Raw genomic sequence first — 12,914 nt, forward strand, 5'->3', positions numbered from 1 at the left:
CTTGAGAGGAGAGCTTTTGCTGACTGAAAAGCATAGTCAGAGGGCAGCAAGTTTTTTTGCTGCCTAATGTTTATTTACCTACTTATTCATGAAAACAAATGTATAAATGCATTATGTGAAATTATGTCCATAGTTCAGAGTTCACGGTCATCTGGGTGATAGAGCTCACTCATGAGTCGATAAATGTAGGAAGGAGCATTGCCTCCAATGTTTGAGATGAAGAGAGTGATAAGTTCAGGAGGAACATAGTCAAAGACTGGACAATGAACGTTGACCTTAGACAGAATCTCTCCTGAAAGATAAAAAACATTGAAAATAATGTTGAAAAGTAGGAGAGAACACAAAAATAACCTCACTTTTTCATTGGCAGTGGTCGCCATATGATATGCAAAGAGAAAACCACCCTGTATGTAGCAGCAAGATGGCAGGACAAGCACCTTGTCAATTGTGCTCTAGTGTTTGTTCATACAGCATAGAACAGTTGAGCAGCAGAATTCTAGGCATGTGTACACATAAGGACGTAAGAGTCCACTGGATCAGACCCAGGGCTTTTTTGGTAGAGAAAGCCCAGCAGGAATTAATTTGCATATTAGGTCACACCCCCTGATGCCAAGCCAGCCGGAACTGCATTCCTGTTCAAAAAAAGCCCTGATCAGACCAATGGTCTGTCTATTCCAGCATCCTGTCTCACAGAGTGGCCAACTATGGAGGGTCAACAACAGGGCATAGAGGGCAAGGCCTTTCCCTGATGTTGCCTCCTGGCTCTGGGATTTAGAGACTTAGTCTTCTAAATGTGAAGGTTACCCTCAGTCACCATGGCTAGTAGCCACTGATAGACTTATCCTCCATAAATCTATCTAATTGTCTTTTTAAAGCTATTTATTCCTTTGAACATCACTATATCCTCTGGAAGCAAATTCCACATTTTAATCACTATCTGTGTAAAGCAGGATTTTTTTTTTGTTCATCCTGAACCTACTGCCCATCAGTTTAAGTGGATGTCCTTGAGTTCTAGTTTTGGGAGAAGGGGGGAAAATGTATCTTTATGAACTCGCTTCACCCTGTGCATACTTTTATAAATCTCTATCATGTCCCTCCTTAGTTGTCTCTTTTCTAAACTGAAAAGTCCCAGGCTCTTTGGCCTTTCCTCCTAGGGAACCCACCTAATCACCTTGGTTCCCCTCCTCCATATGTTTTCTAGCTCTGCAATGCCTTTGTTAAGATACGGTGATGAGAAGTGTACATGATACTCCAAATGACGCTGCACCATAGGTCTAGACAGGGACATTACAGTATAGGTTGCTTTATTCTCAATCCCTTTCCTAATAATCCCTAATATAGAGTTTGCCTTTTTCACTGCTGCAGGACACTGGGTTGACACTTGCACTGAGCTATCCACTACAGCCCCACGATCTTTCCCCCTCTCAATCTCAGCAAGTTCAGACCCCATTAGCCTATACTTGAAGTTTGTCCCAGTGTGCTCAGAAGAATTCTCATTGGCCCATGTATAGATTAGCTGCACTGTAAGCATGCTTATGACTGCAGTTATTAATTCTGCCAATCTGGGTGAATAAACTAGTCCTTTCAAGTGGTGGACAGTGCTGTCAGGTCACAGTCAACGTATGGTGGCCCCACAGAGTTTTCAAGGGAAGAGATGCCATTGATTTACCATTGCCTGCCTCTACATAGCAACTCTGGACTTCCTTAGTAGTCTTCCATCTAAGTATTAAACAGGGCCTGCTCAGTGTGGCATATCACTGGTCAGATTGGTCCTTTATATGGAAGCTGACATTTTCCCAAAAGAATTTGGAATAAGAAAACTTACAAAAACAAGCTAATTGTTTATAACCAGGTGTATGATATTTCATTAAAATCATGTACCAGTGTGTATTAGAGACTTAGCATAATTTACTTATACTACACTCATATTCCCTTATATACTACACAGGTGAATGTGCAGAGAAGGGCAAACTCTTTGCTATTTTTCAAACAATAATCAGTGGAAGGTCAAACTAGTTGCTGAAATAAGCAACGAAGTATTTACTAAAACACAAAAATCCCTTGAGAATTCCAGAATCATGACATCATGTGTACATCTTCTCAAAAATATTTTTTAAATCAAAGGATCTTTACCTTCTGTGAAAGGCAATACTTCCTGCGGAGAGACAAATTTATGGAATGAATCTTCTTCATTAAGGAACTGAAAGAGAGAACATCAAAATAAACATCATTGTTATCTTGTATTTGACACCTCTCCCACAGAGCCTATCTTCATAGTTTTAAAAAGCTTTTAATTTTTTTATTTTTAAAAAAATTGCAGGTTTTGAGACTCCAAATTTACTACCACTCTCCACATATACAGGGCAACAGAATACACGTATAACCCTAGTTTATACAATAAGCTCTATTCCAATTACAATGGCATCCACAAATTTTAGGATAGACTGTAGAGCATTGACACGGCTATCTTGGAGTCTTTTCAGATCTAACTGGAAAACTACCTTGCTTGCACTAACAAATAGATAGATTTCTCCTCCTCCTGCACCTCTTGTTTGTTTTGAACATGACGGTTTCTCTGCATTAGAAATACTTTCTCATAGGTCAAGGCACCTACCTGTGGTGTGAGCTTGAACATGGGTGCACAGACAATCAGAGGAGTAGAGTGGTGTTTGGCAGCTAATGCCAAGGTGTGAGTCCCACTGACAGCTATCAATGCACCATTGGCCAATATAGTCTTTGTCCCAATAATGACCTACAAAATAAAAATGAGTATATGAAAGAGTGCATGAAAATGAATTAGAATGAAGGGGAAAGTGAGTTTAAAATGCTATGGCATGACATGTTGTCATGATGATGGTATGGTATTCGTATCCATACCTAGCATCCATATATGCTAGAACAATCTACTAGGGCAAAAAAAACCCACCTCACTTCATTGCAGTAGTAAGACTAAGGCTAGTCTTCAGTCATCTTAACAAACTTTCCCCTTGATTATGGGATCACAGCACATCATGCAGACAAGCAGCCCACCCTGTTCTCCTATTTTAATATATCCAAAAGTAGGAGAAGCTGTCTGTGAGGTTGCCAGGTTGCTGAAATGCTGTCACTAATGAAATATACATATTCCAGGTAAGAAAAGCAACAACTTTTCCAACAGCGGCAACTTTGTGTTCTTTGCAAAACAGACACTCTCTTTACTCAGTGGCCTAAATCAGCATCCTTGTTCCAGCATGTTCCTTAAACCTGTTTAAGGGGATACAGTGTCTTTTAACATATGTGCTGAGAAGTATAGTCTTGGGTGTTCTTGGCCATTGCAAGATGTGCAAAACAGATGTCTCCCTTTTTAGGGATTTGTAGCATCTAATGGATGGTAAGAGTTCACTTGGACCAGAGCCCCTCCTTCTTGTATTACCTCTTTTCAAACTGCCAGTGAGGCTTAACACACATGACACTCTTGGTTTTCACTTGGGAAGAAGAAGCACAAAGCAGCCTGCTCATGCCTACCTTGTTGACTCGAGACATAACAGCAAAGATGGCTGCATCACTTGTGACTGTGGTTTCTATATCCTCTTTGGCCAAACGGACAGCCATTTCATGGCCCTGCTTCCAAAAAAGAGAAAGAGAAAACTGAAGACTGTAAAGGGATAGGCTGGGCAAGTAAAGTTTGTGCCTGTTTGCCTTGCAAAGTCACACCAATAGTCCCTCCAAACTTAGCATTTCTTCAGTCAGCTGGTAGCCAGATAGATGCCTTAGCACAGTGGCAATAGCCATCTCCTCTTAATCCTAACATCAGGAAGCCAGATGTCTGAAAATGGAGATACACTTTCAGCTTCAGCTGTCACTACTGATCAGCGACTTCTTTAAAAAATAATGCTACCATTACAAAGCCACATGACAGTGATTTCCACTGATACTTGTGTTTTGTATAAGGAAGTCCTTTCTTGCATCTGAAAAGTGCTCTATCAGTTCTCAGAATTTTTTGTTTTTTACTGTATTATCTAATATTTAATTTCCCTACATGGCTCGAGTTTAAATGAATTTACTGTTATTCTTTATCCTGCTTCCTGCATCAAGCTGTTTGACACTGTCTTTATAAGAATATTGTCCTGCCTGCCCATTAACACAGCAAAACACAGTACTTTCTCTGAGAAATACTTGCTTGAATCAGCATTTCCTGCTGTAAAAGGTGGGCAGCTCTCGAAGCCTACTTTCTGTTTATGTGGCCTGTACATGCCGTCATAGGAAAGATACAAGGATAACCGAGGTAGCATTCTGTAGTCAGCACCAAATAGCAAACTCATGAATCCCAGACAAGCTTTACCTGGCAGAAGGGTGCACATTCAGCCACAATTACATGGAATTTCCTTTTCCGTGCCGCCTCCTTGAGGAATGCCTCTACTGTGTGTGAATAGCCAATGGTCATGATCACCTCATTGGAGTGGATGTGCTCCAGTGCTTGCATGGCAATGTTGTCAGTTGTACCCTCTGCAATGTAGAGAAGTCAATCCTTGAGAGGAAACCCAGGTCCTATACATCTCCGCTGAACTAACTAGAAACTAGGACCACAGTTAAAATAGCATGCACACTCCCACCTTTTCCATATCTAAATCTATAACCCAATATACTGATTGGGTCTTCTGGGCCTAAGAAGAGAGAGCATGTGCACTGAATACATAGTACTTGCTCAGCGAAAGTCTTCAGGTCTGCAATCACAGCATGTCCATTCTAGCTTTAATAAGCCCTGCAAGGCACAGTTATGATTCCTTCCAAGAAAACAGTATTTCCCTGTGACAAGTATTGAATAAATTCCTTTGCTTTCACAAGTCAGCCCCAAAATGCAGGAGATAGGCTCATGTTTCAGTTTCCATTGTTTTGTATTTTTATTACCATATTTTCTAATCCTAAGTGCCACAATGAAATTTCAAGGCGCCATGGCAAGCTGGCGCCTCGGATTTGTCAAGCCTTGCCCTACAATGCTGTCCTTGCTGCCTGCATCTGTGCCACTTATGATTAATGAGCCCCAGTGTCCTCTAATAATTTTAATTGTCTCATTTCACTGCTGATCTGGCAGGTATGAAGACAGCCCCTTGTAGTTATCTGGGATGCAGAATTTCAGCAAGATTCACTGCTGGAATTGTGCCTCTCTCACTGAATAGCAACTATCTAGTTTCCAAATTCCCAGCTGAACATATGAACCTGCTGTATACAGACTCTTGGTCCATCTAGTTCAGTATTGCCTGCTTAGATTGTGAGTGGCTGTAGGATCTCCAGCCGAGAACGATCTTTCTGAAACACTTCATACCTGAAATCTTTTAATGGCAGATGCTAGTGGTTAAATCTAGGACCTTTGGCATCTAACAGTTATGTTCTACTTCTACAGTACAGTCCTTACCTTTTATTTCTGCTAGCATCTCTTACCTAATTCAATTAACAGCTCACTAATAGCTTCAATTACATTGGCCCTGAGTGGGCTATAATGGGTGTTGAAGTCCTCATTGAGACCTCCTGAGGTCAGAAGTTTGTGCAGTGACTCCTGCTGGTCACTCTCCTCACTGCGCCCTCGGAGCCTGTGGAACCAACAGAACCTATCAAATCAGGAAAAACCAAGAAAATACTAACGTTCTGGAAGAGAAGAGTATCCCATGCATGGTTAGGAGCATGTGGCTTCCTACCTAGGTAAGAAGTCATAAGCTATCATAAGAACATAAGAGAAGCCATGTTGGATCAGGCCAATGGCCCATCCAGTCCAACACTCTGTGTCACCCTACCCCTTAGGTTGTCAAAGTAAAAAAGAAAACACGAAATATTTTAGAAAGAGCTGTTCTGCCCACTCTTCAGGTGTTAAAAAAAATCAATCTAGTTTCAAAACAGTTTTTAAAATCTACCTCTCTGAACAAAGTGAGGGGAAAAACAATGATTGTATAGAGAAGAAAAATATACTGCATGTGTCATATGCAGGAGACCAGGGAGGGCCTTTAGTGGCTGCCACCACTCTGGTATCAGTCAGTCTGGGAGGGCCCAAAGCATCCACCCAACCCCTGTGTCTTCTTTCTTAACGAACACCTTCTATCCGAAATGGAAAAGACATGAGGACCTGGGCAGTATAACAATAAATTTATTGTAAGTTCTCAAACAACAAGTGGTTTTAATTATTAGTGCAACAATGAAAGTGAAAAAAACCCCAACAAAGGTGGTGCAAAGAAAAGCCCTGATGCAACTAACTATACGTTCCCTTCCTTCTGATTCCAACTGATCCACCACTCGTTGGTTGAGGGAACCCTCATGACTACAACCTTCTCTCCAGCCCAGCCTTTCCAGAGAGAACTCTACTGACTGCAGCCTCTCCAGAGAGAACCTTCCTCACTAGCTAGTCTTTTTATTATTTCCTCCCAGATGCCACCTCTCTATTCTTCACTGAGCAAGTTTTCCCTCCAAAACTTCTGCCCACCCAATCAGAGAGACAGAAGGCATTCTGGGAAATGTAGGCTTGGTTACTACTCCAATATAGGCTTCCCTAGACCTAGGATCATGACAAACTGTTTTGAGGGTTTGGAGACTGTTTTTAAGAGGTAATGCTGTCTAGTGGTTACAGTGTTGGGCTAAAGCCTGAGATCAAATCCCCATTGTTATAAAGCTCACTGGGTGACTTTAGACCAGTCGCCTATTTGTTGTTAGAGGTTGTGGGAGTGGTAAGGGACAAGTTGAATTAAAGCTCCTTAAAGAAAAAGGCAAGATAAAAATGTGTAGACAGAGAGACATAGGCAGAGCTCAAGAGAAGCCTTCTGCCATTGTTAACCAATTGAAGTGAACAGGACCAGTGCCAGGGTTTCTGGTGCCCTAGGACCCGGGCCCTTCTGGCCCCTGCATCAGCAAGGGTGACGGGGTGGCTATTTTTTTTAGTTGTTGGTGAACTCATCTTTATTAGAAGGTATGGGTGGATTATGAACACAAAAGGCCAACATGGAACATGTGAAGCTCAAAGGACAAGGACATATGTAGCCAACACAAGTGGCTTCACCTGCCATACTCCTCACGAATTATCTTCAGCACCCGTCTCACCATATTGCCCACAGTGGTCTCAGATGGTTGCGCTGTAATCATTCTCCTGCCTTCCTTACGAATCAACTCCATCAGCTCTCCTAAAAAAAGTAAGGATGATGACCTGATAATTCCCTTTCAAAGTGCAGCATTTGCCCATTTAGTTCTAACAGTATACATTCATAAAAGATTTCCATACAATCTGTTGCTCTGTCTGTCCACAAAATTAGCAGGGAACTGCATGGATAGTGGCATGCTCCTTCACCTTACCACTTTTCACATCAGTTGGTCATGAAGCAAATGTATCTACCTTTGCCAGGGATACACTTCTTGAGCTCCCAGTTGTATGCTATAGCCCTAACCTGGAAATTGGCATTATGGTAGTCATCTTATGAACCTTAAAATAAATAAGTACCAACTTTGTCCTTGCTTTATTTTCTAACAAAACATGTTATTTTTGTAGACAATGCCCTTTGTGCCTATAAAGTCTTGTAAGCAAAAGATTTACTACTGAAGCTACAAAGAACTGTTCATATCAAAGTGAACTTTCAAATTGGTCCTATATTTAGTCTTTCTGCAAAATCAGAATCATAAGAACATAAGAGAAGCCATGTTGGATCAGGCCAACGGCCCATCCAGTCCAACACTCTGTGTCACACAGTGACAAAAATTTTTATATATACACACACACTGTGGCTAATAGCCACTGATGGACCTGTGCTTCATATTTTTATCTAAACCCCTCTTGAAGGTGGCTATACTTGTGGCCACCACCACCTCCTGTGGCAGTGAATTCCACATGTTAATCACCCTTTGGGTGAAGAAGTACTTCCTTTTATCCGTTTTAACCTGTCTGCTCAGCAATTTCATCGAATGCCCACGAGTTCTTGTATTGTGAGAAAGGGAGAAAAGTACTTCTTTCTCTACTTTCTCCATCCCATGCATTATCTTGTAAACCTCTATCATGTCACCCCGCAGTCGACGTTTCTCCAAGCTAAAGAGTCCCAAGCGTTTCAACCTTTCTTCATAGGGAAAGTGCTCCAGCCCTTTAATCATTCTAGTTGCCCTTCTCTGGACTTTCTCCAATGCTATAATATCCTTTTTGAGGTGCGGCGACCAGAACTGCACACAGTACTCCAAATGAGACCGCACCATTGATTTATACAGGGGCATTATGATACTGGCTGATTTGTTTTCAATTCCCTTCCTAATAATTCCCAGCATGGCGTTGGCCTTTTTTATTGCAAACGCACACTGTCTTGACATTTTCAGTGAGTTATCTACCAATCTCTCTCTTGGTCAATCTCTGCCAGTTCACACCCCATCAACTTGTATTTGTAGCTGGGATTCTTGGTCCCAATGTGCATTACTTTGCACTTGGCCACATTGAACTGCATCTGCCACGTTGACGCCCACTCACCCAGCCTCAACAGATCCCTTTGGAGTTCCTCACAATCCTCTCTGGTTCTCACCACCCTGAACAATTTAGTGTCATCCGCAAACTTGGCCACTTCACTGCTCACTCCCAACTCTAAATCATTTATGAACAAGTTAAAGAGCATGGGACCCAGTACCGAGCCCTGCGGCACCCCACTGCTTACTGTCCTCCACTGCGAAGACTGCCCATTTATACTCACTCTCTGCTTCCTATTACTCAGCCAGTTTTTGATCCACAAGAGAACCTGTCCTTTTACTCCATGACTCTCAAGCTTTCTAAGGAGCCTTTGATGAGGAACTTTATCAAAAGCTTTCTGGAAGTCAAGGTAAACAACATCTATTGGGTGTTTTATTCAGTGGAAAATAGTTTTTATTTACAGTTTACCTTTTTTGCTGAGACTCAAGGAGCATTACAGGATATAAACAGTGTGATCAAGTAGCATAAAACAACCAATGAACAATGCAATAGGACTAGAATTACAGCTTTAGAGAACAATGCGAACAACAAGCTATCTAAGATAAGGTATACTATAAACAATACAGGAAGTGAATTGCAAGATAAAAGTGGTGCCAAACACATAAAACCTTTCCAGTAACTCAAAATGCTAGTAAAGGATGATGGGTCAGTTTTCTCTCATGACAGGAGAGAAAGAGGGAGAAATGAGAATTTTTTTGCAGATAAACTAGACTGTGAAGCTTTTGGCCACAGCCCCTATGGTGACTTATAACCAACATAGCAGAGAAATCTGGACTGCAATTGCTTTCCATCTCTAGATATACCATGTCCACACACACAGGCTGGAATCTTAATCACACAGGTTGGAATCTTAATCAAGATGGTGCTCAAAGTCACTATAACATGACTGACTTTCTACATCAGAAGAAAGGTAGATCAAATCAAGTTCTGCTAAGCAATACAAAGGTCTATTGTCCTGTTATTGCTTGCAATTTGTGAAGCACTTTAGACTGCTTGTTAATTATGGTAAATTTCCTCTTTATTTGACCACTGACCACTCAGCTGTGTCTGCACCCCTACCCAACTAACAGTGAGGAGTTACACTAAGCAAAGATACACTCTTCTAAGTCCACTGAAATCAATGGTATCTTTTCCTAGGATGGCATTTTAAGTCTCCAGGTTGGTACACCACTCCAGTGATTTTGAGGCCAAAGTACTCCTTTCATGTGTGTCACAGTGAGCCAAATACATCTGTGATCATCTCAATTATTGTCTGGGTTTTCTCACCCTATGTGACAAGTTGTAACCTGCCAACATTCCCTCTTTGGCTACACAATGCTTAAAAGGCACAAACTTCCATTATGATCTTTCAAGAATGGGTAGTGATGTTAGTCTGTTGAAGTGAAATTAGTCCAGTGACATCTTAAAGACTTAATGCCTGTCAGAGCTCTTTTCAACAGACATATGAAGAAGCATACAAGGAAAGATATATGAGTTGGCTTTTATACCCTGCTTTTCTCTACCTTGTGGTGTCTCAAAACGGCTTACAATCTCCTTCCATCATGACACAAAAAGACCCACACTCTCTACCAAGTCAAGTTAACTTTGTGAAAAATAATAAAAATGAAAGCCACACATATAAAAGGCCACTTACAACACAATCCTATCCAGAGTTGCTCCAGTCTCAATCCATTTTGAGCTTAGACAGGAGCAACTGCATAAAATCGCACTAGACTCCTATTTAAAAGCACAGAAGTCTTATACCTCCAATGTGGCCTTCCTAAGGCGAAAAGCAAACTATTTGTAGGGAAACAGGTTTAAGAGATTCGTGTGTGTGTTACATACACAAATATATATATGGCAAGCACAAGTCTTGCCAATAATATATACTTGTGGAAGCTGAACCAACTGAAATAAGGTCCACCGTGAAAAAATTATGGGGGTGGGGGTGAAGTCACGACTGCGAAGAAAGTCTTTCCACGAGACAGGAGCTTGTGTGCGCCGCGGAGGAAGCTCAGCCCTGGCTCGTTCTCACCTGCATTGTCCCAGCGCCCGTGAGCCACGATCCTCCGAAGCAGCCCCACGGTTTGCCGGGCAGCCTCCTCCGAGCGCGGCCGCTCCCCGCCCCGCTTCAGCAGCGCCACAAAGTCCTCGATTTGGCCGGATAGTTCCGACTCCTTCTTCGTCACTACCGACATTTCGCCGACTCGGAGGGAGGGAAGGAAGGAGGAACTGTTCAGTGGCAGGACTGGAAAAAAAGGGATCCAGAACAGGCCGGAATGCCTTCGAGAGATGGACGCCTTTCCGGTTCAGAACCGTTCCTATTGGCCGACAGAACACATGGGCCCTGGCTGATTACAAGTGGTATGTCCAGTTGTATCATGGGCGGAGTCTTTTTGCGCAGGATTTATGTATTATGAGGCGCTGAGGCGGGGGGAGAGGTATGGCGGGTTTCTGTTGCTGTTTGGGTTTGCATTGCTATAAATTGGATCACATCAGGTGGTATAAGGTTTCGTATCTGAATTCACACATGCTTAAGCTACAAGTAATCTGTTCTGTAAATGCCATAAAGACTGCGCGCACATCCCTTCACTTTCAAAACTACCACTTTTTGTTTCGTAGGGGCCAAGTAATCCTTGCTGCATTTTGTTTTGTTTCTGGCTACTACACAGTTATAAAAGCCTTTCCAAATTATGGCTCTTGTTTTAAAGGCTGGAAGAAAAAAAAACTACACTTTCGTAAGGGATGCACTAAAAGGAATGACGGGATTGCCTCCTAGAAACAGACATTCGCTTTCTTAAACATTGCCTCGTTTGTGAAACGTAGGTTAATCCCAGACTGACTGTTTTATGTGAACTGTACGCCTTTCACTCACCCAGTTATTTCAAAGTTGTAATATCACTCCCGAACATTTTCTGTCCTGTGTTTTTCCATTGTTCTTCCATTTCTCCCCTCAAATGTTGATGATGATGATATTGGATTTATATCCCACCCTCCACTCCAAATCTCAGAGTCTCAGTGGCTCACAATCTCCTTTACCTTCTCCCCCTACAACAGGCACCCTGTAAAGTGGGTGGGGCTGAGAGGACTCTCACAGCTGCTGCCCTTTCAAGACAAACTCTGCCAGAGCCATGGCTGACCCAAGGCCATTCCAGCAGCTGCAAGTGGAGGAGTGGGGAATCAAACCAGGTTCTCCCAGATAAGAGTCCGCACACTTTACCACTACACCAAACTGGCGCTCTCAAATGTTGATTTATTATCCCTCCCCTTGCAGGTATAAGACTGTTGTGAAGTCCTTGCATATGTGTAATAGTATGCTGGATTAGGATCTGAGAGACCTAGATTCAAATTTCTGGTCTGATATGACTTGTGCTGGTTGACTTTGGGGTGGTCATCCAGTGCAATGTCAATAGGGCAATGGACTCAGATGCGTGATGCTCTGTTTATTCTCTTTCAGCCTAACCTGTCTCACAGGACAAAGCAGAACCATGTGCAATGCTCTGAGCTTGTTAGAAAACAGGCAGAATTAAAATAGATACGTGGACTTACATTATAAATTTTCAGTTGTGGAAGGATATCAGGTAAGGTATTGCTCCGTGATAAAAATTAAAAATCAATTCCCTTCTTTCTACCAAATGGTTTCAAAGAAGAATCTTCAATATCATGCAGTTGCTTTGTTATTTATTTATTTATTAATTCATTCAATTTAATGAATCGCCCCATCCCAGTGAGGCTGGGCTCTGGGCGATACAGGGCTTTTTTTGAGCAGGAACACACAGGAACGCAGTTTTGGCTGGCTTGGTGTCAGCAGGTGTAGCCTAATATGCAAATGAGTACTTGCTGGGCTTTTTCTACCAAAAAAAGCCCTGGAGTGATGTACAATAGATAAAAATACATACATTTAGACAATAAAATCAATTAGACTAACAAACAAAATACAACCCCCCAGTGGCATCTTCTCATTCAAATTTCCAGATACTGCATGGGTGGGGGGGGGGGGAGGAAAGAGGTGCCAGCTCAGCAACCATCGCTGTCCTCAAGCAAAAGCCTGGCAGAACATCTCTGCTTTACAGGCCCTGTAGAACTGTTAAAGATCCCACAGGGCACTGGTTTCTTCTGGTAGAGTGTTCCACCATGTTGGGGCCAGAACGGAAAAAGTCCTGGCCTTCGTTGAGGACAGCCAGACCTCTTTAGGACCAGGGATCACCAGCAAGTTCCAACCAATAGAGCATAATGCCCTTCCAAGAACATAGTGGAGGAGGCAGTCCCATAGATATATTGGTCTCAGACCGCTCAAGGCCTTAAAGGTCATAACCAAAATCTTGAACACATATTACGTGTTTTGGATGGATGCAGATTGGTCTCCTCTCTTCATTGATAAGAGTGCCTTTTCTTCAGGTGAGGCCAGGGTTCCTCCAGAACATATGTACTGCTTGCACATAAATATGCCAATTTTACTGAATAGGACTTCAAATAAAATCCT

General features: G+C 42.3%; 1 protein-coding gene across 1 annotated transcript; it reads right to left on the bottom strand.

The window, feature by feature from the left end:
• Position 1: 1 nt before the first annotated feature.
• EIF2B2 (eukaryotic translation initiation factor 2B subunit beta) lies at positions 2-10,809 on the bottom strand. The gene is made up of 8 exons (XM_060263169.1): positions 10,467-10,809; positions 7,019-7,139; positions 5,419-5,567; positions 4,322-4,485; positions 3,505-3,600; positions 2,615-2,752; positions 2,134-2,200; positions 2-292 (listed from the first exon to the last, which is right to left on the bottom strand). The coding sequence occupies exons 1-8, from the start codon at positions 10,627-10,629 to the stop codon at positions 135-137; spliced, it is 1,056 nt and encodes a 351-aa protein (XP_060119152.1). The 5' UTR covers positions 10,630-10,809; the 3' UTR covers positions 2-134.
• Between the last annotated feature and the right edge of the window lie 2,105 nt (positions 10,810-12,914).

This window comes from Heteronotia binoei, chromosome 21 (assembly GCF_032191835.1).
Source record: "Heteronotia binoei isolate CCM8104 ecotype False Entrance Well chromosome 21, APGP_CSIRO_Hbin_v1, whole genome shotgun sequence".
NCBI lineage: Eukaryota > Metazoa > Chordata > Lepidosauria > Squamata > Gekkonidae > Heteronotia > Heteronotia binoei.